We start from the raw sequence: 26254 nt of genomic DNA on the forward strand, positions 1-26254 counted from the left end.
TATATATTGTTACTCTTGCTGGAAAATGTACAGTTAATATTGCTGGAATTTAGGAGACCTGAGTTTTACATTTTTAGTTATCCTGCTTGAAATAAGGGAAAACATGTTAGAGGAGCTGCCTATAAATTGAGGTGGGGTGCTCCAGCCATAGGGCCATTCACTGAACAAAAGAAAGAAAAAGAAATCTGCTGGATATTATGTTGAGGAAAGTGCAATGGAAATTAATCAGTGAACCGCGTTATCTGCTTAAGGTGCTCTGTTAGTTAAAGGCAGTGGAGAATACATAAGTATAAGAATATTGTTTTAGTCCCAGCACGTTGGGAGGCCGAGGTGAGAGGATTGCCTGAGTCCATGGGTTTGAGACCAGCGTGGGCAACTTGGCAAGACTTCATCTCTACAATAAATTCAAAAAATTAGCCAGACATGGTAGCATACTCTTATAGTTCCAGCTACTTGGAAGGCTGAGGTGGAAGGATTGCCTGAGGCCAGCAGGTTGATGCTACGGTGGCCATGAGCCTGCCACTGCACTCCGGCCTGGGCAATGGAGTGAGACTCCAACTCAAAAACAAGAAGAAAAAAAAAAAGAATATTGTTTTCTAGTGCCTTTCCAATTCAGTTCAGTGCAAAGGCTCTGACATTTTTGAAATTAAAAATAGAGAACCGAATTATATTCAATAGTTAGGACAAATAATTATTTTTAAATGTTTTGAGAAAGAGGAAGAAATACACAGGAAAAATTGATAGACCACTCAGTAGAATGACAGAAGGGGAGAAGCAAGGGCCTTAGAACCAGAGGCACACTTAGATGTGAGTGTTCTTTTCCTTGTATTGCTTCTGAAGATGAAGACAGTTTTGTATGTTTTCAGCAGTAGGCATAAATGCAGCGTTCATTTCCAAGTATTTATTCCACATAAATATAGGAAACTGAATTTCTGTAATTCCTAAATTAGCTCAAATATGTTGGTTGATTTCTAGTTACTTTTCTTGGACTTGGGGAAAGGGCTATTTCTCACACTAGAATATTAACTTTACAAGGACAGGAATGTTTGTGACCCTGAGATGTTTGTCTCACCTGCTATGTATTCCAAGTTCCTAGAACAGTGCCTGGCAGATTGTAGACTCTCAGTAAGAACTTTGAATTAATTCAGTTTTAGATATATAAGGTCCTGTAATTACTACTTTTAAATCTAATAGCTGTCTATTCTGGTGCCTATAAAGTTGGTATATTAAGGTTTTTTTCCTTATAAAGAGATTAACTAGTAGTTAGAAGAACATCAAGAGGCTTCTCAGATGTTGAACCTTGAAATCTGGGAAGACATGATAGGGGTTTAACTGAAATAGGAACCATAGGAAGAATAATAGATTTCTGAGGAAGTGGGATAAATTTAGTTTGGGGAACAGAGTTTGAGGTGCCAAACTTGGTCCAGCAAGCCAAAGATATAGGTTAGGCTCAAGGACTCCTTTACATAGAGGTGTTAGTTGAAGCCATGATTATGAAACTGGTAGTAATGAATCTGTTCACCGTTTATTGAACTTTTGCTATATGTCAGCACTGTGCTTCATATATTGATAATTATCTATTGATCTCATTTCACCTTCATATGAGCCTTGTTAAACAGATACTAACTACTGTTTCCCATTTCATGAGAATGCTGAGGTTTGGTAAGGTAAGGCATCTTTCCCAGGATCACATAGCTGGTAAATGGTAGAGCTAGGTTTTGGTCTAGACCCATCTTACTCCAGAGTGATCAGCTGATGCCAAGTGATTAGAAAATGTACAGGAAATGAGGAACTGAGGAAAGTGCACTGAATACATTTTCTAGGAATCACTGGTTAAACTTCAAGAGAATTCTTATTATAATTCTTATGTAGGGATAGAGAACAGATGGCAAGGAGTTAAGGAATAAATGAATGAATTTTTTTGTAAAAATGGAAGTGGTGAATTATATTTCTTTTTCAAGAAGTTTAGTGATAAGGAAAAAGAAAGAAATAGGACAATAAAGTTGCAGGAACAAGAATTTGGGAATTTCATTACAATTTTTATTTTGTTTTAGGATTTCTTTCATGCCTGCATGCATTCATTTATTTCACCAAATGTTTATTGAGTGCCTTTTCAGTGTAAGGTATAGCAAGGAACAAGACAACAAGACAAAGATTCCTGTTGTCATGGAGGTAAGGTAGGTGTTAAAAAACACCATAATAAATAAATAAGGAAACCATCAATACTGATAAGTACTATGCAAAGAATTAAAAATAGTGTGAAAGACGATAGACTGCGTCCACATAGAAATAAGATTGTGTGATAGAAAAGGCCTGTCTTAGAGATGCTCTTTGAGAATCTGAAACATAAGACAACCAATAAGTAGGAAGGGTATCCTAGGCTGTGACAATAGATAATGCCAAAGCCTTAAAGTAGGAAGAAGCTTGATATACTGGATAGAGACTGGTGAGCTACAGGGAAGGTTGTGTGAGATCAGAGGATCAGGTAGGCGTCATGTCATGTGGGATTTTGTCAATTGGCATAAGGAGTATAGATTTTTTATTCTAAGTGAAATAGATAACCAGAAGTTGGAGAGTTTTAAACAGAGGGTTGTGCGTGATCTGATTGACATCTTAAAAATAGCATCCTGGTTGCTATGTGGACAACACATTTTGCAGGAGGTGGGGGCAAGCAAAAGCAGAAGACCAGTTAACAGGCATTTGCTGTTATTCACATAAGAGATCATGGTGGCTTAGACTGGCGTCCTGGAAGTAACAGAGATGGTGAGAACTGATTAGATTTGGGATATGTTTGGGGGAGGATTTAATAGGACCTGATAGTAGATTAGATGTGGGGTTTAAGTTAAAGAGGACTCCTGGGTGAGTGAATGGTGTTGCTATTTACTTACTTATCTATGGGTGGGGGGCTTTATGTTCTCTTTTATTTTAAAGTTGTGTACAAGTCAGGATTGTGTGCATAAGTGTTTTAGGTTCAGGAGACGTTTTGGGGCCTTCCATTGGATTATTGATGTTACGTGTCCCCCCTTCCCCCACCCCCCCCCACTCTCGGCAGTGTCCCGCTGCTGCCAATCCCTTTTTTGTATATTATGATAGGTGTTTAGGGTCTACTTATGTGTGAGAACATGTAATACTCAGTTCTTTGTTTCTGTGATAGTTCAGTGAGTATTTTAGACTCCAAATCCATGCAAGTTGCTGCAAAGTCCATAATTTTATCGTTCTTTATGGCTTCATAATATTCCATCGTATATATGTACACATTTTTTTTTATCCAGTCCAGTTTTGATGGGCAGCATGGCTGAGTCCATGTTTTTGCTATTGTGAATAGTGCCCCAATAAACATGCATGCACAGGTATCTTTTTTAAAGAATGATTTGAGTTCCTCTGGGTATATTTCCAGAAGGGAGATTACTGGTTTGTATGGAAGGTCAATTTCTAGTTCTTTTAGAAATCACACCATTTTCCATAGAGGTTGAATTAGTTTGCCCTCCCACCAACAGTGGAAGTGTTCTCTTTTCTCCACATCCTCACCAGTATCTGTTGCTTTTGTTTTAATGATGTACATTCTTACTGGAGTTAGGTGGTATTTCAATGTGGTTTTGATTTGTATTTTTCTGAAGACTAGTGAGGCTGAGCATTTCTTCATGTGTCTGTTGGCTGCTTGTATGTCTTCTTTTGAGAAGTGTCTATTCATGTCTTTTGCCCATTTTTTAATGGGGTTGTTTGTTTTTGTTTTTTCCTTTCGACACATTTGAGTTCCTTGTAGATTCTGGATGTTAGACTTTTGTCAGATATACAGTTTGCAAATAAGATGGAGACCTGAGCATAACTACAGATTGAAGTGAAGGATCCCTTGGAAGGAGCAATATTGAAGTTTTCAAGGAAAGTAATTCATGATGTAGGAAGGTGTGAAGGATGTGGGTACACAAGAGAAAACTGATTGAGACATACGTGTTAGCCTTTAAAACCAGGGGGAAGGAGAAGAAAGTTAGAAATCTCAAGATGGAAAGGTAGGAAATTGAAAAACACATATTAGATGACTCTGATCTTTGATAAAATGCTAGATCTATTGTTATATTCAATTATGGACAGCTACCTACTAATTGTTTTGTATTTCTCATTAATTTTCTGATTTAAATACTTAATCTTAATTGTGCTTATCATTTTGTAGCCTATTACTTATTGTGTATGTGTATTTCTGTGTGTGCGTGTGTGTGTGTATACATATATATATGTATGTATGTTTTTCCTCCCCACAGGTTGTAAGTTCTACAAATGGAGAGTTGAATACAGATGACCCTACCGCAGGACGTTCGAATGCGCCCATCACAGCTCCTACCGAAGTAGAAGTGATGGATGAGACCAAGTAGGCATTCATTTTGCTCGTTTTCGTAACTTTTTGTTCTTTATGCATGTTTGAGATTTATAGTCAAATACAGTTATTTCAGAAAATAGGTTCATGTGAAACAAGTGGTATGCTTAATTATTTTAATCATTGAAGTTTAAAACAGTGCTGTTCTAGTAAATATTTATTTTATTTTATTTTTTTAATTTAGTTTTTTAATTTTAATTTTTTGTTTAATCTTTTGGGTCTCTGTCGCCCAGGCTGGAGTGCAGTGGCACACCACAGCTCACTGCAGCCTTGACCTCCACCTCCTGGGCTCAGGTGATCCTTCTGCCTCAGCCTCCCAAGTATCTGGGACTACAGGTGCATGCCACCATGCTCAGCTAATTTTTAAATTTTTTGTAGAGACAAGGTCTTACTATGCTGCCCAGACTGGTCTCAGCCTCCTAGGCTCAGGGCACTCCTCCTACCTTGGCCTCCCAATGTGTTGGGATAATAGGCGTGAGCTACTGTACCTGTCCCTATTCCAGTAAATATTTTAATAATATACAAATAATTATTTAAGAACTGTGCTCAACTACTTATTTAGAATTGACAGCAATTTTTTAGCTTTTGATTTTTAGGAGTGTTGATGCCTGAAAAGTATTGCTGTACTACAAATGATCAATTTTTTTTTCTGTAATAAATAATTACTAATTTTATAAAATGCTGCATGCTTTAATATTTTCAGTTATTTAAAAAAAAACAAATTATAATGACACTATTTGGAAAAAATTAAGCATGAAAAACAATGTGACAATTTCAATATGGGCTGTTTCTGATGATCTCTCTCTTTCTCTCTTTTTTCCTTGTATTTTTTTTTTGTGTGTGTGTTTATAGCTGCCAGAAAGTGTTGAACATGTGGTGAGTTTTCACGTGTAGGCAGGCAGAAATAGCTCCATTGACTCTAATTTTAAAGACGTAGCATCATTTTGGGTCTTCTCAAAGCAAACCTCTTAACATAGAAATTATAATTGGTAAAAGTTATTCAAAAGTATTTGATATCAACATAGCTCTGAAAAGCAAGAAATAATTGTTTGAGGAGCTCTTTTGCCTGCTGCAACTTTTTAACTTCAAGTGACAAAGATTTGGGGCCACTTTTTAATTGCATAGAGGATATGCCCACCCTGCTTGTGCTTGTGCATTTGTTCTGTAACACAGTTTTTATTTGCTACTATAAATAGAAAGATAGGTTTTTGAGTGAAGCTTTCTGTTTTCCTGTTTGCCATTGTTAAATATGTACAGCAGATCCCCTCCCCTCCAACAGTATCACTAAGACAGTTTTTCACTTACTAACCAATCATCATTGCCCTTTAGTACTATATTGATAAGTTTCATGATAAACTTATAGTGCAAAAGTAATTTTTAAAATCCTCATCTAAATAGTTCCTGATAATTGCAGATAGTATGGAAAGTAATATTCTTATTAGTAGAAATAATACTGGATTTAAATTATTTTTCTGACATTTGCCTTTAGTTATAGTACTGTACTTAAATGTTTCAGTTTCAGCACATGTTTTGAGTCAGCGTTGGAGTGAATGAAGGAAGTTGCTTAGATTAGTAAATTTTGAAGCATTTTACTCATAGTCCAAAAGGAACCTTATTTAATTTTCAGAATAACGCTCATTTGCTGGATGCTAAATGAGGAACCTTTAGTGGATATATTTTTTAAAGAGCAGAGATCAAGTATCCATTGTAATCAGTTTTGATTTTAGAATTTATTGACAGTGTGACTAAGTTTCGGATATTTCAGGATATCATTAACTGTAAAAGTGTGTGTTTTTAAGTTGAAAATAAAAACAAAAGCTTATGTGTGTGAATTTTAGTTACAATCCTAAGCACAGTTATGAAAGGAGGATGGCAGTGCAGCAGGCTAGACTGCACGTGCCCTTTGCTGTTAAACATAGGTTGTGGATGCCTATTTCTGTCACTTATGTGTCACCTAAAGAAAGCTGGTTTCTTTTTCTGTAAAAGGAGGCTAATAATATCTCATCAGTTGTTGAGAAAATTAAGTGTAATAAAGCTCTGGCATTTTGTCTGGCGCATGGCAGGTACTCAGTAATATTATCACTCCTATTTATTTCTCTTCTTCCAGCTGCCAAGGACCTTGCTCCTCTGTGTTCTTCCCATGCTGTGCTTCTTCCATCAGTGCCTCATATTTTTACTTACACACCCACACTTTGCGGAAACTGGCTGTTTTGGGTTCACATCCATGTTCTCCTAGAGACTTGCTTTCAATCACATCGAGTACATCGATCCATTCATTCATTTAACATGTACACTGCTGTGATTTCAGGAATACCTGATACTGTCCTTATTCTAAAATAGATTACAAGCCAGGAGGGAAGATTGCGATTGTGTCAGCATCTGGCAGTGTATGATTAATACCGTGAAAGGGGTATAAAAATGTGGTTAGAGTTTGTAAAAAGAAAAATTATTTCGTGACCTGGATGATCAGAGAATGCTTTATGGAGGTGACTTCAAAGAATGACATAGTAATTTACTTAGTGGGGTGAGTGTGAATGTGTATGCTTGTGCATTTGGGTCTCTCTTGAAGATGTTGGATGAGAAACGAGGAAATGGTGGGAAGGTGATTCCTGAAGAAAAGGTTCTCCATTGCTTGGAACATCATCGGGTTCAGATCTCTTGGCATGGTGCCAAGGCTTTTCGTTCCTTTTATAGTCTGGCCCCTGCCTATTGATACTTCCAGCCCCATTTTTTATTCTGAACCTTACATTCCATTGGTTTTTAAAATCTACCTCTGTCATGTTATTCTCTTTATGTATCTCCTACTTCAGTTTCTTGAAAACAGGACCCTTTTCATCTTCAGATCCCCAGTGTCTAAAACAAAATGCCTTAATAAATTATTACCAGTGTACCATACGCATATGGTGGACCATCATTCGACAATGTAAAGAAATGAAATTGAAAGCATTATGGTAAATGAAAGAAGCCAAACACAAAAGGCCACATGTTATGTGATTCCATTTGAATGAAATGTTCAGAATAGGGAAATATGCAGGTACAGAAAGATGATTAGTGATTGCTGAGGGCAGACAAGAGGAGGATGGGACTGACTGCTGTTAGATAATAGAGCTTCTTTATGAGGCAATGAAAATGTCTCAAAGTTAGGTGGTGGTGAAGGCTGCACAACTCTGTGAAGATACGAAATTCACTAAATTACACAGTTTCCAGGGGTGAATTTTATGATATATGAATTACATCTTAGTAAAGTGATTGTTAAGAAAGAAAGATAGCAACTTACGAGATCAGTGAAGCTTGACTCCAATGGGTACAGAAATCCTCAGCACTTTCCTACCTCTTCACTAGTTAAACACTCTCCTAACATAAAAGGTTTTATCTTAGGGAGTATTGCAGCATTTCTACAAGCGTATTACTTTGTTCCTCATATCCTCTTTGTTTGTGACCCAGAAACGTGAGCATGATTTCCTTACCTTCCCCTTCCCCTTCTGCTTCCCCTTCTCTTTCTCAGCAGGGTCTCACGCTATGTTGCCCAGGTTAGCCTCGAACTCCTGGACTCAAGTGACTCTCCTGCCTCAATCTCCTGAGTAGCTGGAATGACAGGTGCATGCCACCACACCTGGCTCCTTTTCTGAGTTACACCTTATACTTCTCTCTGCTACCATTTTTCAGGTAGCTAGGGACCTGCTTAGATTTCAGAATTTTTAAAAAAATTTTTCTTTCTACTTATGATTGGCAGAGATCCCTCTCCATCCTGTTAATGAGGATGTATTCTATGGTGGACATTTTGGCATCCTCAGGTTTTCTAGAATGGTACTTCACTGGGGTAAATATGTTATTTCCAAATGATGGAAAATATTCTGTCCCCCCACATACAGAAGATTTTTGTCTTTCTTGTTTACTGTAGTTAAGACTTGTATTTTAAGAGAGGTGATACAAATGGTAGCATCCTTATTATTCCTTTTAGGAATTTAGGAGAACAAAGCCTCCTTTAGTTTAGTTATATACTTTTTAAATAGCATGAAACCATCTTTTTTTCATTCTTTTCCTTTCCTCTTCCTACATTTACAGACTATTGTGTGTTTGATAATACGATGATTATGAAGCTATGTCAAGGTTTTCATACCATTAGGGAGGATGGAAAATACACCAGTGACTTTTATACCAGTGACTCTCACCCCTGACTTCACATTACAGTCACCTGGGTGGCTTTCAGATTATGCTAATACTTAGGCTGTACTTTCAAGGTTTCTGATTTTACTAGTTGGTTTATGGTGGGGCCTGGTTATCAGTATTTTTAAAAAGCTTCCTAGGTGATTCTAAGGAGCCACCAGGGTGGAGGACCTTGACTTAATGCAAGGTGACAAGGATTAGTACCAGAGGAGAAGAGTGAATCCTAGTGGAGTTCAGAGAATGGGGTGTCAGAGAAGTCCTTGTGGATAAAGATCTGTTTGCACTCATTTTCAGAGGTGAGTATGATTTGACAGCGAGTTGGGTACAAGGGCTCAGGGAGAGGAGGCTGAGCAATGCTGGGGATGAGGAAAGGGCAGAACCAGCCTGAGGAGGAACCTGGACAGGAGTAGTTAATGTTAATCTCAAAGGGCCTCGACAGCCAGGTAAAGAAATTTGGACACTATCTTTCTCAGCATAAGAAAGCAAACCAAGAAACAATATGTGGTTTTAAGCTAAGAAACAATATGAATCAAGTTGAATCTTAGGAAATTAATTTGGTAGCAGTTATGAGCCTTATATCACTTCCTAGGGTTCGTCAGATTGTAGAAAATGGTTTTAAAATATGATTAAGTTTTTTCCTATGAAACTAGAAGGAGGATTTATATTTTGGATCAGTAGTCTCTAATTAAACTGTGGTTTAAAAGTTTTTTAAGATGATAGTCTTAGACCGTTTATTTAGTTTCTACTACGAGTTCAGGACTTTGATAGTCTCCAGAGCTGTAAAGATGCATCATGTTTTCTCAAGAGATCAGTTCAGTGAGGAAGAGAGGCATAAAATTATGGTACAGAGTGGTACCGTATGGTACTGTTTTGGAAAGAGGATAAATGGATTTTAGTTTAAAGGAAAAGAAAAGCATGTGCAAAATAAATAGCTATGAAAGACCATGTGGTATGTTCTAGGAGTGGCAAGTAGATTTTTGCTTTTGCTTATTCCTCCCTCCTTGCTCCCTCCCCCTGTCCTCCTTAGCGTAGGCTGCCTGGGAGGAAGCCTATGGAGGATGAGACTGAGAGGAGCATAGGCTGGGCATAGGCTGGAACCAAGTTGAGGAAAAGGCCATGGCCATGTTTATAATGCGGGCAGTTCAGAGGGAGATTGGAGAGAGGAGAAACTCAGATTGGGAGGTCTGTTAAAAGGCTCTTAATAATGGTGGAGGCAAGTTGAAAAGTTCTGAACCTAAGCAAGCATGAGAAGACAGGAATGCTTTGAAAATCATTTCAGACTTGAGGGACTAATTGCACATGGATGGAGAGGAAGAAATTAGAGATGAGGATGGGCCTGCAGGATTTTAGCTGACTGGTTTTCTGGATGGGTATCTTCTTGCTTAGCTTCACAGGTCCTCAGTTTTTAAATAAAGAGATCTAGAGATACGATGTTATATGATGTTACATTTCAAGTATAAAACTGAAGGGAAAAATCATTTGTCAAAGAATTAAAGATTAAATGTCATAAGTGATATTTTCTGTATGTTCATCAACCTAGGTCAGGAGCAGCTAAGTTCTTAAGTCCTAAGTGTGTAGGGTCTTGGAGGTATCAACAGTTTCTCAACCAAAGGATGAGCCAGTGAGTCACTGAAGAAAGGATCAATAAGAGCCTCATACCCAGACAGGCAAACATGCTTCAGTTTCTGGATAGATCTTAGAGAAGGAAATCTACGACCCAGATCCAGGAAGACAAGGCAAATTCTAGATGGAGAAAAAGGCAGTCTATAAAGCAGAAGCGGTGGTGCTATATCCATAGCAAAGCCTTAGCCCTAATGTGTATTTTCTGCATGGTTGAGGACTTTGATCCGTTATGATTTCCTGTTTCCTGCCTAATACTATTTAAAGAAACCACTGTAGAGTTCATCAGAAGCAGGACTTAACATTTATTTCCAAAGGATTTTGGAGCAGAGATACAGCATCAAAGCTTTAGGCTAGCTACTGAATGATGACGTCAGAGCATGACCCTGCCTAGAGTATGTTGACTTACTAGAACCATGTAAGGAATAATAAAGAGCCAAGAAGAAAAAAAAAGCCTTCACAAGAGCATGATTTAAATGTCTAGTAAGCTTAGTCAGTTACCCCAGGGTAGTTGCTAATAGTCTATCTAGATCTGAATAGATCCCAAATGAGTATGAGCTAATATGTAAGAAAATATAGCCACTGAGCAGCAAAGAGAAAATATATTTGAAATTCCCGTAGGTGTGGATAATTTTCTAGGACCAGATTATAAAGTTTTTTGATAAAAATAACTTTCTCACATCATCTGTGAGAACTACTGTGTGTCCTAATTCCTGGAATCCTTGCTGTTACTTGCAGTAGTTTTTCTTTTTCCTTTCAACTGTACCAAGTGCTAAAATACATGGTCTCTTTTTACACATTTGCTTGCACTCATTTATATTGAAGACATAGGTCCACTCAGTACCTGCAGTGTTCAGGTCATACATCCAGGACGGAGGCTCCACTGGACATGGAGAAGCAGGAGGGTGACCTGGTGGTTATGTCTATAGAGTAATGCTTCTTGACCTTGGGATTCTGACTCCTTTAGGAAGCTGGTATAAGCCATTTCTCTCCAGAAAGGCCTCACACAGGCACACAAATTTCCATTTTATAAGGTTTCACTAGGGTTTGTGGCTCATGGATCAGAACTCTAGCTTTAGAACATGCTCTATAATTTTGACTAGATTTTTACTCCAGGAGTTAGTTGAATTTATCAGGCAAATTATTCACTTATTCAGTAATGTTAAAAAAGTACCAACTTTGTACCAGTTTGTTGGGCTAGATCTATCTGTGAGCAGCACTTTATGAAACTTTGGTTCTAGTGCAAAAGCAAACAGTCAGTAAAAAAAAAGATTTTAAAATTAGTAGAAAGTTTTTATAGGACAAGTAAGAGTATTTTGAATTACTCGGGACAGAAAGCAATTGAGATGAGATCTAATTCCTTAAATCACCAACACTATAAGGCAGCTGTTTTGGTGATGAATTTTATCTTAAAAAATAAGTCGTAAAGTTAGAATATCAACTTTCATCTTAACTTCTGTAAGTATATCTTATTTTGAGAGCATTTCTGTTGTTTTTGTGGTTGGATCTTTCTATCCCTTAAAGCAATGCTGCCCTCTGGTGGTAGTTACTTTAATAGCATGCTTTACTTTTGCATCTGTTATAAGGGCGTGCTCTTTATTTAGTGGTATTTATTTCTGAAGAATAGATGTCCTTTTTTTTAGATTGTGTTTGAATTTAAAGAGCCTGTATCCTTAGAAATAATTTGTTTATTTAGTCTCAAATAAATGCTTGGCATGGTTTTTTATGCTGAATAATACTTGTACTGTTGAAGGAAAGGTCGCTTAAGTGGAAAGAGCTTGACTCAGAACTGAAAGCAGTACTGAAAAAATAGGCAAGGTATATTCTAATACAAGTGTGAAAAATCTGGGACTTGGACTTGTCAATCAAAACATGTATTACATTACATGCCCCATTCCAATGGGCTTATATAACTTAAAACACCTTTTTAGTAGAAAATTTTTGAAAGAATTTGCTTTGGAATTTGAAAAGACAACACTTTTAAGAACAGTGAATATTATATTAAAATTTTTTATATTAAACAGTTAATACGTTTCCATTAAAATATGACCGAGTTCTTAAGTTTAATATTTGAAATATTTGATCTATTTCTTCTAAATATTTACCTATTTTTTTATGTTTTGCTTTCTACTATATGGACATTTTCTGAATCTTTTCTAAGTCTAATTTGAAGGTTTATTTTGGAGTAATAGTTTTGATCTTTTAGAGAGTAATTTGACTTGAATAATGTGTTTTGCTTTTCTATTTTAGGGAATGTATATGATTGAGAATTGACAGTTAAGAATAAATTTGACTTATTTTTCTAAATCCAGGGTAAATCTTTGGCACGTAGGGTCTTATTTATCTATGGCAGCTCTTCTCTAGGTCCTTGACTGGCTAATTTATTTCAATTCTTTCTGGTTCATCACCTCCGTAAGAGTAAAGTTTATAAAGATTCATAATTGCATGCATTTCTAGTTGAATTTTTATCAGCTGATACACAATTTTGAATTACTCATAATCAGTAGTTTAGTCATTGCGTGCTGTTTGATGCACTTAAAAGAAAGCAGTTGTGTAATTTGGTTTGCAGTGCCCCCATAGTGGTTTTCATAGTCATGGCAGAAATCACAGTCAATGATCTGAAATTATTTTTAACCAATGGTAATGTGGGTATAGAGATTGTGGAATTTACACAAGATAGATTTCTGTTTACATGTATTTAACAGAAATACATAAAACATACCTAACAGTTATTTCATATTCCATAATTTTGCTGATTTGACTACTTCAGGCTACATGTATTATGTTTAGTTTGCAAACGTTGAGTTAATTTTTTTATGAATGTGGGCTTGTAAGAGTTACAGGAACATCTTTTTAAAGTCACAGTATGCACAGTCCTTGAATTGGCAGCTTTTGGTGATGGAATCACCATGTATATAAATATGCCTTGTTTTTATTACAAAATACACACACACACACACACACACACACACACACACACACACACGATTTCTTTCTTTTCTTTTCTTTTCTTTTTTGAGTTGGAGTCTCACTCTGTCACCCAGACTGGAGTGCAGGTACATGCTCCCAGCCACCACAGCTTCGACCTGCTGGGCTTCGGCGATCCTTCCGCCTCAGCCTTCCAAGTAGCCGGAACTACAGGCGCGCGCTACCATGCCCAGCTATTTTTTGATTTATTGTAGAGACGAGATCTCGCCAAGTTGCCTGAGCGGGCCTCAAACCCGCGGGCTCAGGCAATCCACTCGTCTCGGCCTCCCAAAGCGTTGGGATTACAAGCTGAGCCACTGAGCCCAGCCACACACAGGATTTCAATGGAAAATCGAGGGACAGCCAATCATGCCTGTGCCAAAAGTAAATTCAACCCCAGACATGAGAAATGACTGTTTAAAGATTAAAAGAAAAGGTGCCTCACTATATGTGATGCCTGTCATCTTGTATGTTTTGATAGACTGACTTTCTTTTAAGTGTGAAAGTGGGGAAATGCCATGCCTTTTGGTATGAAGGTCTGCCTTTATTTGCAGAATGCCAGACTTTTATGGTGGGGTGGGTGTGTGTGTGTGTGTGTGTGTGTGTGTGTGTGTGTGCTGATTAGCGATTCTTATTCTTCAATTCATACCAGCATCAGCATTTTTCTACAGCCACCATGATGTGTTGCATCTTCTTTTGACTAGGAGAATTTTATATGAAAGAAACTCAGGGATCATATCTAGGTTTTCTTTTTGACCTAAGACTAAAAATCAGGATTATATTGTTTTGAAAGTATAGTTTTGAATTGCAAAGCAAAATCACCTTGATTGTGCCATTTTAAATATTAGGCACAATTTTTACCTTAACTAAAATTACTTACAATAAGCTTAGCCATCTTTAACCTTTAAAGAATTGAAAGGTGCCAGTCTTGACATTCTATTGTATTTTCTCTCATCCAGTTAATGTGATGGAAAATGTTTGTTGGTTAGTTTATATTGGATTTTTCTTTTTGTTTTTGGAACCTAAATTGATTTTTGGTAAAAACAAAATCCCCAATGCTAGGATCATTATTGCCTTTCTCATAAGTGGCTTCAGCGATCATATATAAATATGAATCAGAAAGGGAGAGTGCATAGGATGCACGCTATATCGTGCACCTGATAGAATGTAGGGGGTCAGCTGGGATTCAGAACTCTTGAGCTTCTCAATTTCTCTTGGTGCAAAGCCTTTTGAATTTAGTGGCTGCTTTTTACGTGGCATAGAATGTCTTGCTGTTCCTAAAAGGCATGTGGATGAAACATCATAGTCATAACTCTGCCATAGTGTCACTAATATATATGCTTCCTTGGTATATTCACTATTTACCTTGCACCAGCCTCTTGCTTTTTTGTGACCCTTTATGTTAATGTGATATATTCAACTTTACTTTGTGACATGCTAGTACTTTTAAATAAAAGAGTATTTCTCTCATCTGCAGGTGCTGCTGTTTTTTCAAGCGAAGGAAAAGGAAAACCATACAGCGCCACAAATGACTCTGGACACAGACAGATCGTGGGGAGTTACTTGCGTGTTCATCTGCTGTCTTGTGATTAAAATCATCTCTGTAGTGACCACATATATTTTCAAAGACTCACTCTTAGAAACAAAAATGTCATACTTTCATACTTCATTTTGTGGTTGTCTTACATTCATATTTTTTTCTAATTTAACTTTTATGGAAGCTTTAAAGTTTTGTCAAAACATGATTGCTTTGCCCATCAGTGAATGGAATGGACCAGTGAGGTGGTATTGGTGAAAACAGTTCTATAGAACATTTTTCAGAAGCTCTTCTCTTGTTGTAGAAAGCAGTACAGTATCTTAAATGTCAACCAGTTCCACATCTAATCTGTTTTATCATAACTTCTGTAAGAGCATAATCAAACAGGATTTTTCCCCCAGTGGATAATACAACAGAAAAAACAGTTGCCCAGCTATTTAAAAGAAGTTATTCCTTAAGAAGTTCATATTGTGACATCTGCATTGATTTCAGGATTACTGATGGTACTGTTGTTCATGAGTCATATTAACATTCTCTTTGTGAAACCATGGTGCAGTCACTGCCCAGAGGTACTGAGGACAAAGCTCTATGGGTTCGGCAAACAGTAGTGGTCAAATGAATCTCAAGTAGTGTGATAAATACGAGCTCTGCTTGCGTTGCACCACTGTGTGAAGTACCGTGTTGCAGAAGTGGCAAAAGCGCTTATTTTGAAAAATAAAAAACCTTTGTATAATGTAACTTTATGCTTCCAGATAATAATGTATGTTAGACAGCAAGACGTGAATACTTTAAGAAGTGATATGTGTTGGAGTTTTTAAGAAATACACTAAGGAGAAGAAATAAATGTGAACCTCGTTGCCATGTATAAGGTTGACGCCTAAGGAAGGCCCACTGAAACCCACTGCTGAATGATGACATTCTCCCTTGAGCAGAACATTTTGGATGTGCTATGCAATGGTGTCTGTTTAGTCATTATTTTGCTCTCTGATTAAAAAAAAAAAGAGACCCCCCCCCCAGCAATAAAAACTGGGTCACTCTATTGCCCTTTGTGCACATTAGTCTCTTGTATCAACTTTGCTGGTTCCCTGGAATCTTCCTACTCTTCAGCATAATTTGGATGACTGAAAAATCTTTTGGAGAGGATGGGTCAGGTGCTTTGCCTCCATAGTCTTTTGAAGTGCCTGCATATGAACAAAGAACAATTCTGTAAACAAGGAAGCCCATTCCATTTTTCAAGTATGCTTTGTTTTAAGCCATAAAGACACAGGTGTACTTTTTTCACTTTCTACTAGCCAGAATTTTCAAGAAGGGTTAAAACGAAAAGACTGACTGGAAAGATAATTATGTTGAACAAATCTCATATTGACCTTTCATTTATAAGGTTGATACTTCTGCTCCCATGCAGTAGCTTCTTTGTCTTTAAGTGTGTGCCTCCAGGCATGCTTATTTATTTTTATTGTCTCAAGGTAACATTTACAATGTGTATTAAAGTAAATAAATCCACATTTTTTACTTCATTATTGCATTTACAGGGATTTAATTGTACTTTTTAATTTATTTTTCTTATTAGCCAAAAGTTTAATGTGTTGTTTTTGATAAATTAGGCGCCCATAGGAACACCACAAATCAGGACATTGTTTATCATTGTTGCTCTGAATCCTATGAATTATCTTTTTAAAGACCTACACTCAGCCTAGAAAACATTTGCTGTATAATTTGGTCAAGTTTCCATTCTATCTGTCTGTATACTGTCATGATGTCTTAAACTACAGGAGCTACATACTGGGTTTTTATTTTTGTTTGCTTTGAGCAAGGTAGATGGATGTTTTGGCCATTATAATGTGAAACCACTTCTCTTTCTTTACAGTATTTGACCAAATTTGTGTGTCTATGATATTTGTAAATACATGCGATATCTGTATTTCTTATCATAAGCCTATTTAGTTTTATTCTCAGTAGGGTTTTTTGGATTGTACAGTGTTTATATGATCTGAACTCCTTATACATAAGAAGGTGTGTATATTAATCCAATTATGGACTTAAAATATTTTAAAAGTATAAATACCCTTATTTGCTGCAAAGACCAGTGTGTAGACATTTGCTTTTTAGCAATATTTTTAAGTGCTCCATTTTAATGCCAAGGAATACGTCTTTTGGCAACACAAACTGGTCAATAATAGGTAATGCAGGTATGTTCAGGTTAAGCCAACGATGTTTTGCATTTTTATGCTTCTTTTCTGTCAACACTAATGAAATCAACATTGCCTGAATGTCTGAATAATGAAACACATCCCTGTTTAAAAGTATGTAACTGAAAAAGAAATAAAAAATAAAGGTAGTTTTTTTAAACTTGCTCTTTCCCATTTCCTCTAATCATGGGTAAAATAATGTCACTTACCGACTTAAGATAGGAATTGTAACAATTTGGTTCATTTAGTCTACTAAATGTGAGAAGTAGAGGTAAAGAAATATGTTTTTGTTATTTTGTTTACATTTTGTTTTGCTTTGTCCAAACCCAGTTGTGAAGAACACACACCAGAAAGGATCTAAGTTTCCTTTAATGTGTAAAATATTTTTTACTCTTCTCTGAACTACTTGATAGAGTAATTTATTAAAGCTTATGTCTTCTGACAAATTAAGGGAAATAAACTATCATTTCTTTTGAAAATGAAGACATATAATTATGTTCACAGAAATTAAGCATTATTAACTCTATTTAAAGTGAATGACTTTGAAATCATTGCAAATGGAGAGCAGATGTTAATATTTGTGATAGTATCTCACAGCTTATCATTGTGCTAGGTGCTCTAAGGAGTTTTACTGAGGGATGCTCCTGGTAAGATAAGGCAAAGCAGCACAGGCTCAGCCTGTGAATAGTTGTCCATTGAGCACCAGAAACATTCAAGAGCAGGAGAAAGATCTGGAGATGATACATAACTGTTAAAAGGCCATATCCAGAAAACTTTGAGTGAAGATTGGGCGTCCAATCTGAATGATTGTATGGTTGCAATAATCAGAACCCTTTCAATTGCAAGCGATGGAAAATAAACCCGACTTGAGCTGTGGGAATGTACAATATCTTATTTACCTGAAACATTCAGTGGTAGGACTGGCTTCAAACATGCTTAATTCCGATGTTAAGACAGGAATCTGTCTCCATATCCAGTTTTGCTTTCCATCCTGCTGTTTTTACTGTCAGGTAGACATTCCATGTGTGATGGTAATGTGATCACTCGACAGCTTGAGACTGAAAACGCTACCATCTTAGTAACCTCAGCAAAAATAAAGGGCCATTTTTTTCCCCAACATTTCCAACAAAATCCTGAGACTGACATTTCATCACTGGTGCGCTTGCTCCTCCTGAGCCAGTTAGTATGGATAGGGGAATGTTATTTTCCCCGTAGCTGATCCTGAGTCATGGTTCAATCTTCAGAAGACATACATTGGACTGAGAAATTAGGTAGAAGAGGTATTACCCAAAAGGAAATTAGGATATTGTTATCAGAAGAGGAATGAATAATACTTAGCAGGCAAAAGATATCCACTGTCATGCCAAGAGAAACAAAATAGAGCATAAAGGCAAACCCACTTGTTTTAGATTAGAAAACCTCATTGTTATTGAGAATTTCAGAAATCTGAATATATCATCAGCAGTCACTTTTATAGTGAATAAGTACATTTGAAAATGTTTTGGATTCAGGTAAAAAAGGAGGTTACTAGTACTTTATTTGGCATGTTTGTGTTTTTATATAGCCTTTCAGGCTTTTGGTGATAGAATTGGGTGAGAAGAGTTAAAAACTTTGTTGTTTTTTTTTTAACTAGAGTACAAATATATAGAATTATGGAGGTTCAGGATAACCAGTTTATTCTCTGCCCAGCTCTAATACAGACCCACAGAAGTTATTTTCTTAGAAAACGTACTTCTTCATAAGGCTACATGGATCATAACCAAAGAAGGGGTTATATTTAGAAAAGTATTATCTGGTAATACTGGCATATGAAAATGATTTTGATAGAACAGTTGTTCACTGGGATGTTTACTATACTGTGATTTTAACTTAAGTGGACAAACACTGGCACTTCTCTAGACTAGGGCTTGCAAGCTTGTTTTTGTGAAGTTAAAAGTTTTGTGGGCCTAGAGGCAAAATTGAAACTTTTGTATACTTATATAATGAGAAAGAAAACAAGTTTCCACATATATTTTATTGATAAAACTAAAAATATGTTAACACTTGAATATAGTGTTTTTGTAATACAGGTCTGCTAATTGTTTTGAGGGAATAAGCTTTCACTAAATTGTAGTTCAAAAATAATTGCAAATACTCATCTGTAAATGCTAATTTGTACTGTGATTTTTCATATTTCATCTTTGGAAGTGTCTTTTCCCACAAATAGATACAACCAAATACTGTTATCAGTTCTTGAGTGTTTGATTTTAACTGAATATATTCGTCATTTGGAAGGTATTTATAGAGTTCTATTAGACTTTGTTCTTGGTATTTGCCTTTCAGCATATCATTACATTGCAGATTAGTCACTTACTATTAAAGGTTTGGTGGATGCTAGATTGTGTTTAAGTGGGTATTGACATATACAAATTTCCTTTACATTTCCATTGTCCAAAAATGCAGCTGGAACTGCAGTTGAATTTAGAAAATATATCCAGTGCAAATTTGTGTGAGAATGGAGATCTCACTTCTTGTTTTAATTTGATAGCATGAGAAGTATATAAAGCAGCTTGACATTACTTGTGATTTAAACATTAGTTTTCAACCTTGCGGTGTAAGTTTCACGTGTGTTGTTTTGCCTTGTCATTTTAGATGGAATTGATTTAGAAACATCTGCAGCAAAAGTTAATTTCCAAAGCTATTTAGTGTTTGATTATAGTAGCTGAGGGTGATTCTTTTCATCCAAAAAATCTTGGTCTTGGTTCTGAGCTCAAAAAATTGCAATAAAACGTTACTACTGCCATCAAACTACTATGTAGTTAGCAAGTCAGAATAATCTGACAAAACATAACAAGATTGATGATAGTTGACCATGAGTGAATGACGTTCATCATTGACTTTACTAGTCCGGGAGCATAAGAGATTCGAATATTTTTCACAAATGCCTGCTGATTAATAATACAATGTATAGCCATTGATTTTAAAATCTGACGTTTTCACAAGCTTTGCAGATGTGTCCAACTATGTTCTTTTTCTGTTCCACACATATTTTTACCACCATTAACTGCAACTTAGCAGATTCCACTTCAGGTTGTAATTAATTGATTTTTCTCAACTTTGAAAATATTCTTTCCTGTATTTGTTTCATGCATACTGTTTTTAAAGGCTAGTTCTCGAGTCACTTCCAACTCAGCGTTGACTTCTTAAGTAGACAACAACTGGGCAGTATTGGTAACATTTACTGACTCACCAAAAGCCAAAGAAAACTACTTGAAATCATTTGCCTTGTTTTTTAAGGACTGTTGATGTTGCCACAATGTCCTCCTGTCTCCAAGCAACTGTTCTTGCTGAAAGGCTAGTAGTCATAAACAAGTTTATTTTCTCTGGGCACTTTCGGGGTTGCTATAATGAAACACAGTTTAATTAACTCACCATCAGTGAGCAGTTTTCTTTGCTTGGCTAAAAAAATAAGCCATTCATAAAAGTTACTTAGATTGCACCCTTACTCTCATTTTTGTTATTGTTAATAAATTCTGCTGTGATGAGATATGTTTTAAGTTCTAATTGTTCTGACTGTTGCTTTCCTGTGAGTTGGGAATATTATGATGAGCACTTAGTCTGGAAATATATTCTTTCAGCACAGCTAAAGTGTCATTGCATAATAAACATAATGCTTTGCCATGTAGTTGTATAACAAAATAATCCACACTCCACTGTGCCTTAAAAGCGCAACACTCAAAGTTCACTTTTTAAAACTTTTTTTTGACATAATGAATATGCATTAGTAATAAAAAATAATAAAACGTCTGTATGACAATATGTGTGACACTTGAAATGCTGTCGAATTATAACCACCACTGAGATGTGTAGTGTGTTGCACGGCAGTGCGAAACAATGAAAGCGCCACATATGATCTCTGTCACAAATACTCAGCGCTGCCTTTGTAGCATGAGAGCAGCCATAGGCAATATGTAAATGAATGAGCATGGCTGTGTTCCAATAAAATTCTATTTATGGATACTGAAATTTGAATTTCATATAATTTGTATGTGTCATGAAATATGCTTTGGGTTTTTTCAACCATTTAAAAATGTGTATCATTCTTAGTTCATGGACTGAACAAAAATGGGAGATGAGCAGGGTTTGACCTGCAGGACACGGTCTGCCAGTCTCTGTTCTGTACCACACTGGAAAGACTTAGATGTTTGAGGTAAATGATTTTTACTCAATTGAACGAAGCTTCTTACCAAAAGATGACTTTCCTTTATAAAAGATATTTTGAAATAGCATCAATAATTAAAACGCTAAAGAAAATGCAACCAAGGCACAATATGGGAGTTAGAAATCAAATGAGGTAAGTCTGGCCCCCATGTGAACTTAGATGTTGAAGCAGTTTGTAGTCCTGGAAAGAGCAAACTGGGATTAGACACATTTAATTAGAATTCAAGCTTCTTGTGAGAACTGTGGCAAGCTATCTGGCCTCTTACACTCAGGTTCCTAACCTCAAATTGGAGATAACGACTACCTTGCATAGTGGTTCTAAGGATTCGTGATTACCTTGAACTAGCCCTCAATGCAATATTAAAGTACAGTTTCAAACTGCGCAGCACCTTGATTTTTCATACAGTGTGTATACTTCTGCTCTTTAAGACAAAAATAAGGCCTAATATTTATTAAACGTCTTATGCTGAAACCATCATTCCTATCTGTTTAAAAATATAGGATCCTAACACATTCTTTGCACAATTGCTGTTTTGCCTCACTTAATGACATCAATCAATTTGAAACCATTAATTTTATACTTTTGTTGCTAAAAATGACGAATAGGAGAGGCTAGGACAAAGCCTGGTGTCAAGGCACTATAATCATGTTAAGGTCAGTATCAATCCATTGAACCAATTACGTGATGTCTAAATGGTCTCTGTGATGTATAATAATCCTTCACCCCCACAGGACTGCATGGTATTAGCTATTTATCAGAAGCTTTGCTGAAATCCAAGCAATCCATATAGTCTATTTTCTTGCCATGCCATTCTCATGATACTGTCAGAAAAGGAATTCAATTTAGTTTGATATGACTTGGATTTTATTTCCTGCTTGCCATTTTCCTCCTTAACTTGTTAGAATAAAGATTATTCTTGATTTTTAAAAGACAGGAGGGGAAAAAAAAAAGACTGAGCCTTACTTTCTTTTTGTTATCCCTCAGTCTTCCCCTTATGTCTAGCTCTACACATCATTTATAACCACCCCTCCCCTGCTTTAAAACAAATTCAGCTAATAGGGTAGTCTTGAAGATCTTATTATTTTTCATATTCATTGCAGCCTGTCAAAGACCCAATTTTTTTTCTTTTTGTAAGTTTATTCTTTCTTTTTCTTCCTTAGGATCATTTTTAACTGCAGAAATGAAATTAGAGGTTTGAAATCTTTTCACTAGGTTTCACAGCCCTTAAGATGAGATGCTCACATCCTCTCAAGATGCCTGACAATTCTACTTTATCAATCAAGTCATCTTGCTGGTCATGTTTGTGGTCCAGAATAGTGGCTTCAATTTTTGCTTTCTCTATTTTCTGAAAGATTAAATTTTTAGCATATAGCATATTTGGAGATGCTCTGGTTTCAGTAATTAGAGATTTCTGGACAATCAGAGCCCTCTATTACTACTACATTTTATTTTTAGTATCTTATGCTCTTTTTGAACAACTTATACTAGGCAATAGAAAGTATACTTAGATTTGATTTTCTTGCTCTGGCCTGGCATTTTGTAATGTATTTTCATGATAGTATCTCACTTTCCCCTTTCATCTTCACCCAATTATTTTCCGTAGTGCATTTTACCTTGGGTGTACTGAGTTTCACTGAAGACATATATAATCTCAGAATACTGCTCTGCCCGTTCCTTCTCATGTGTGCATTATAATCAGAAACCTTGTCATACCCAGGAAAAATGACTCCTATGTCATATTCACTGTGCCCTGTTTTTAATATGTCTTGTTGTTCATAGTCTTATACATGCATTATTGTGCAGACTTTTTGGCTTTATTTTTTTCTTAAAATTTCCTGCTTGGTTCTTTTCTTGAGAGAATCACTTGGTCATCTAACCTGATGGTGTACAAGTACATAGCAACCACTTTTGTGGTTTTTATCTAATATTTTCATCCTCATTTTCACTCATGTAAAATCCCTTTAACACGTCAATTGTGCTTTTAGCAAGATCTCATGAAATTATATTCTAGCTGTCTTAAATTGTGCTTGGAAATTAAAATCTCATTTTTAATATGTGTTGAAAACCAATCACTTTTTTCTTGTACTGTGTTTTGTTCTGAATCCTGTATTGACTTTTTTAGGGTGCCCTCAACATTTCTTACTAGGTCTTTTTTCAATAAATTACAAAATGTGGTAGTTAGAGCTATTTTTAACTCTATGGTAATGTGGAATGCTTAAATCACTTTAGTGGTAATACCAGCTGAAAATCATACCGCTACAAACAAACATCTGAACAATCTCTTATCTCTTCTATGGATTTGACTGAGGGAAGACCAAAAGTGGGGAGTAAGAGTTAAAAGTTCTTATTTTTCATATTTAACCAATGTATGGATAAGTAACTACTGTTAATTTAAGATAACTTAATACACAAGCTCTGAAAATAAGTCAGTGACGTCATTCCAGTGGCCATGCTTCTGAAAATGAATTAGCCAACAACAGCCTCACTCCAGTCCTCGGAGAGCAAATCAATGGTAGCATCATGCTTTTAGATGACAGTTGATCAGCAAGTACCTTGCTCCAGTGACCAGTCTCGAGAAAGTCTCTGCTGGTCAAGAGCAACCTTCCTCCAGTTTAATACCTTTTATATTATCAGCCTTTTTGATTTATTGAAACCCTGCTGCATCTTTCTAAATAGTCCATTTATTACACTTTACTACACTGTTATTCTATTATTCTGTTACCCTATGTATTCTGTGAAAATGACGTTACCTTGAGGTTATAGGAAAATTTTTGTTTAAAAAATGGGTTCTTCTTTTTAAAAATGCTGCCCTAACGTGAAATATTAAATTTATTACTTATGTGGTGCTTAAGAAAACAGAAAACTATGCACTCTGTATGCTACATGCTAAATAATACATATAGACATTTCTATCCAAACGTATTAAATAAGTTTTGGCACATGGATTAGCATGCTTTCATGCTCAAGACTGCTCCTACTGAGTTTTTATTCCTTAAGAAGGCCAATGTGGTAGAACAGATTGTGCCTCATTTACGTAGAAGAAGGCAGAGCAAGATGGCAGAATAGGACTCTTTGGTAATACCTTTACAGGTGCTATGCAAATCAAGTGCAATCATGCACCTGGTTATAGCACAATAATAAAAGATGCGTTGAATGACAGTTTTGCAATTACCCATATCACCCCTCTCCCAACCTCAGGCAACACAGTGTAGAGAGAGATACCACTCAGTTGGAGGAAAGAGAGGGAAGTGGACATAGGATTTTGCCTTGGAACCTAATATCAGGCCTTCTATAGTGGTACACGACACCCATCCCCTTAATTCCAAGTGGGTACCTGCAGGCTGAACCTCCAGACCTACCAGGTAGGAACCTATGGTCCCTGTGAGGTGAACTCAGTCTGTATTCTACATCACCTCCAGCTGACTACAGTGGACTTGGGCGGGCTCCAGGCAACCCTCAGTGGCAGGCAGGCCTTAGCAGCCATGGGCTTCAGGCACAACCCAGATTTATGAAAGCCTCAGTAGACATGGAATTCCTACCTGGAGCTGCACTGGCTGCACTGGTACCAGTCCTGGGGTCCATGACAGATGGTTTGCCTAGAATTTCTGAACAGGCTTACTGTTGAAGAGTGTTTTCAGGAAAGCCAGTTTGCACAAACTTGCATAAGTACCTACTTCTTTAAATGTGCAGACATCAATGAACAGCTGGAAGAATCAACAATAATCAGAGGAACAGGACATCATCAAATGGTCAAAGTAGAGTGTCAGTGATTGACATTAAAAACCTGTATGAGTGACCTGACAAATAATTCAAAATAACTGTTTTAAGAAAGTTCCTGTTAATGGGAAAAATACTTGAAAACAATACAACTGGTAGGGGTCAATATCCAAAATATATACAGAATTCAACTCAAAAGGAAACAACCCAATTAAAAAACTGGCAAAAGATATGAACAGACATTTCTGAGAAGAAGACATACAAATGTCCAACAGGTATCTGAAAAAAATGTTCAACACTACTAATCATCAGGGAAATGCAAATTAAAACCACAATGAAATATCACCTTACTCCTGCTAGGATGGATATTATTTTTTAAAAGATAACAAATATTGGTGATAATGTGAAGAAAAGGGAACTCTTGAGCACTGTTGATGGTAATGTAAACTAGTACAGTCACTATAGAAAACAATATGGAGGTTCCAAAACAAACAACAAAAAACTCCCATATGATCTAGCAGTCCCATTACTGGGTGTTAATCCAAAGGAAATAAAGTCAGTATGTTGAAGAGACATCTACATCTCTATGTTTATTGCAGCATTATTCATAATAGCCAAGATATGGAATCAGCATAAGTGTCTCTCAACAAGTAAATACATAAAGCAAATGTGGTGTATATACACAATGGAATACTATACAACCATAAAAAAAGAAGGAAATTTTGTTATTTGCAAGAGCATGGATAAAATAAATAATAATCCAGGCACAGAAAGACAAATATCACACAATCTCATTCATATGCAGAATCTAAAAAGATTGATTTCATAGAAGTAAAGAGTAGAATGGTGATTACGAGAGACTAGGCTGGTTGTCAGAGAGTGAGCTGGGGGAAGGGGTGTTGAAGAAATGTTGGTCAAAGGAAACAATTATAGATAGGAGGAAATAAATTCAAGATATCTACAGCATGGTGACTATAGTCAATACCTGTATTGTAGTCTTGAAAAATGCTGAGACTATATGTTGAAGGTTCTCACTGCAAAAATAACTATGTGAAATCATGTATACCTTAATTAGTCAGATTTAACCATTCCACCATGTTCATACACAGTCTAACAATTAAGTTCATGAACTCATCCTAGAAAAAGTGCTACATACCTCATTGCTGAATATCACTATAGTCACCTTTGAAGCACTCCCTTTGGGATGCTATGCACTGATGTCAGCACCTAGTCCACCTGTTAAAGCAATTTTGGAACTCTTTCTGGAATGGCTATCAGAGCTGTCATCATATTACCCTCAGTGTCCTCAATGTCATCAAAATGTCTTCCTTTCAATATTTTCTTTATCTTCAGGTATAGAAAAAAGTCATTGGGGGCCAAATCAGGTGAGTAGGGAGGGTGTTCCAATACAGTTGTTTGCTTACTGGATAAAAACTCCCTCACAGAGAGTGCTGTGTGGGCTGGTGCATTGTTGTGATGCAAGAGCT

The 26254-nt window shown here is 36.4% G+C and overlaps 1 protein-coding gene across 5 annotated transcripts in view; it reads left to right on the forward strand.

Moving 5' to 3' along the window:
• The window catches only part of CSNK1G3 (casein kinase 1 gamma 3), a 109806-nt gene extending 92796 nt beyond the window's left edge, over nt 1-17010 (forward strand). For 3 of the 5 annotated variants that reach the window (XM_008052878.2, XM_008052881.2, XM_008052880.2), the window contains 3 exons: nt 4257-4363; nt 5222-5245; nt 14601-17010. In XM_008052878.2, the coding sequence (XP_008051069.1) occupies nt 4257-4363; nt 5222-5245; nt 14601-14655 (186 nt within the window). In that variant the 3' untranslated portion in view covers nt 14656-17010. The remainder of the gene's footprint in view (nt 1-4256; nt 4364-5221; nt 5246-14600) is intronic. The other 2 variants (XM_021709899.1, XM_021709900.1) reach the window with 2 other exon arrangements.
• Nucleotides 17011-26254: the final 9244 nt, after the last annotated feature.

Source organism: Carlito syrichta, unplaced genomic scaffold (assembly GCF_000164805.1).
Source record: "Carlito syrichta isolate Samal-C Ts95f unplaced genomic scaffold, Tarsius_syrichta-2.0.1 Scaffold287625, whole genome shotgun sequence".
Taxonomy (NCBI): domain Eukaryota; kingdom Metazoa; phylum Chordata; class Mammalia; order Primates; family Tarsiidae; genus Carlito; species Carlito syrichta.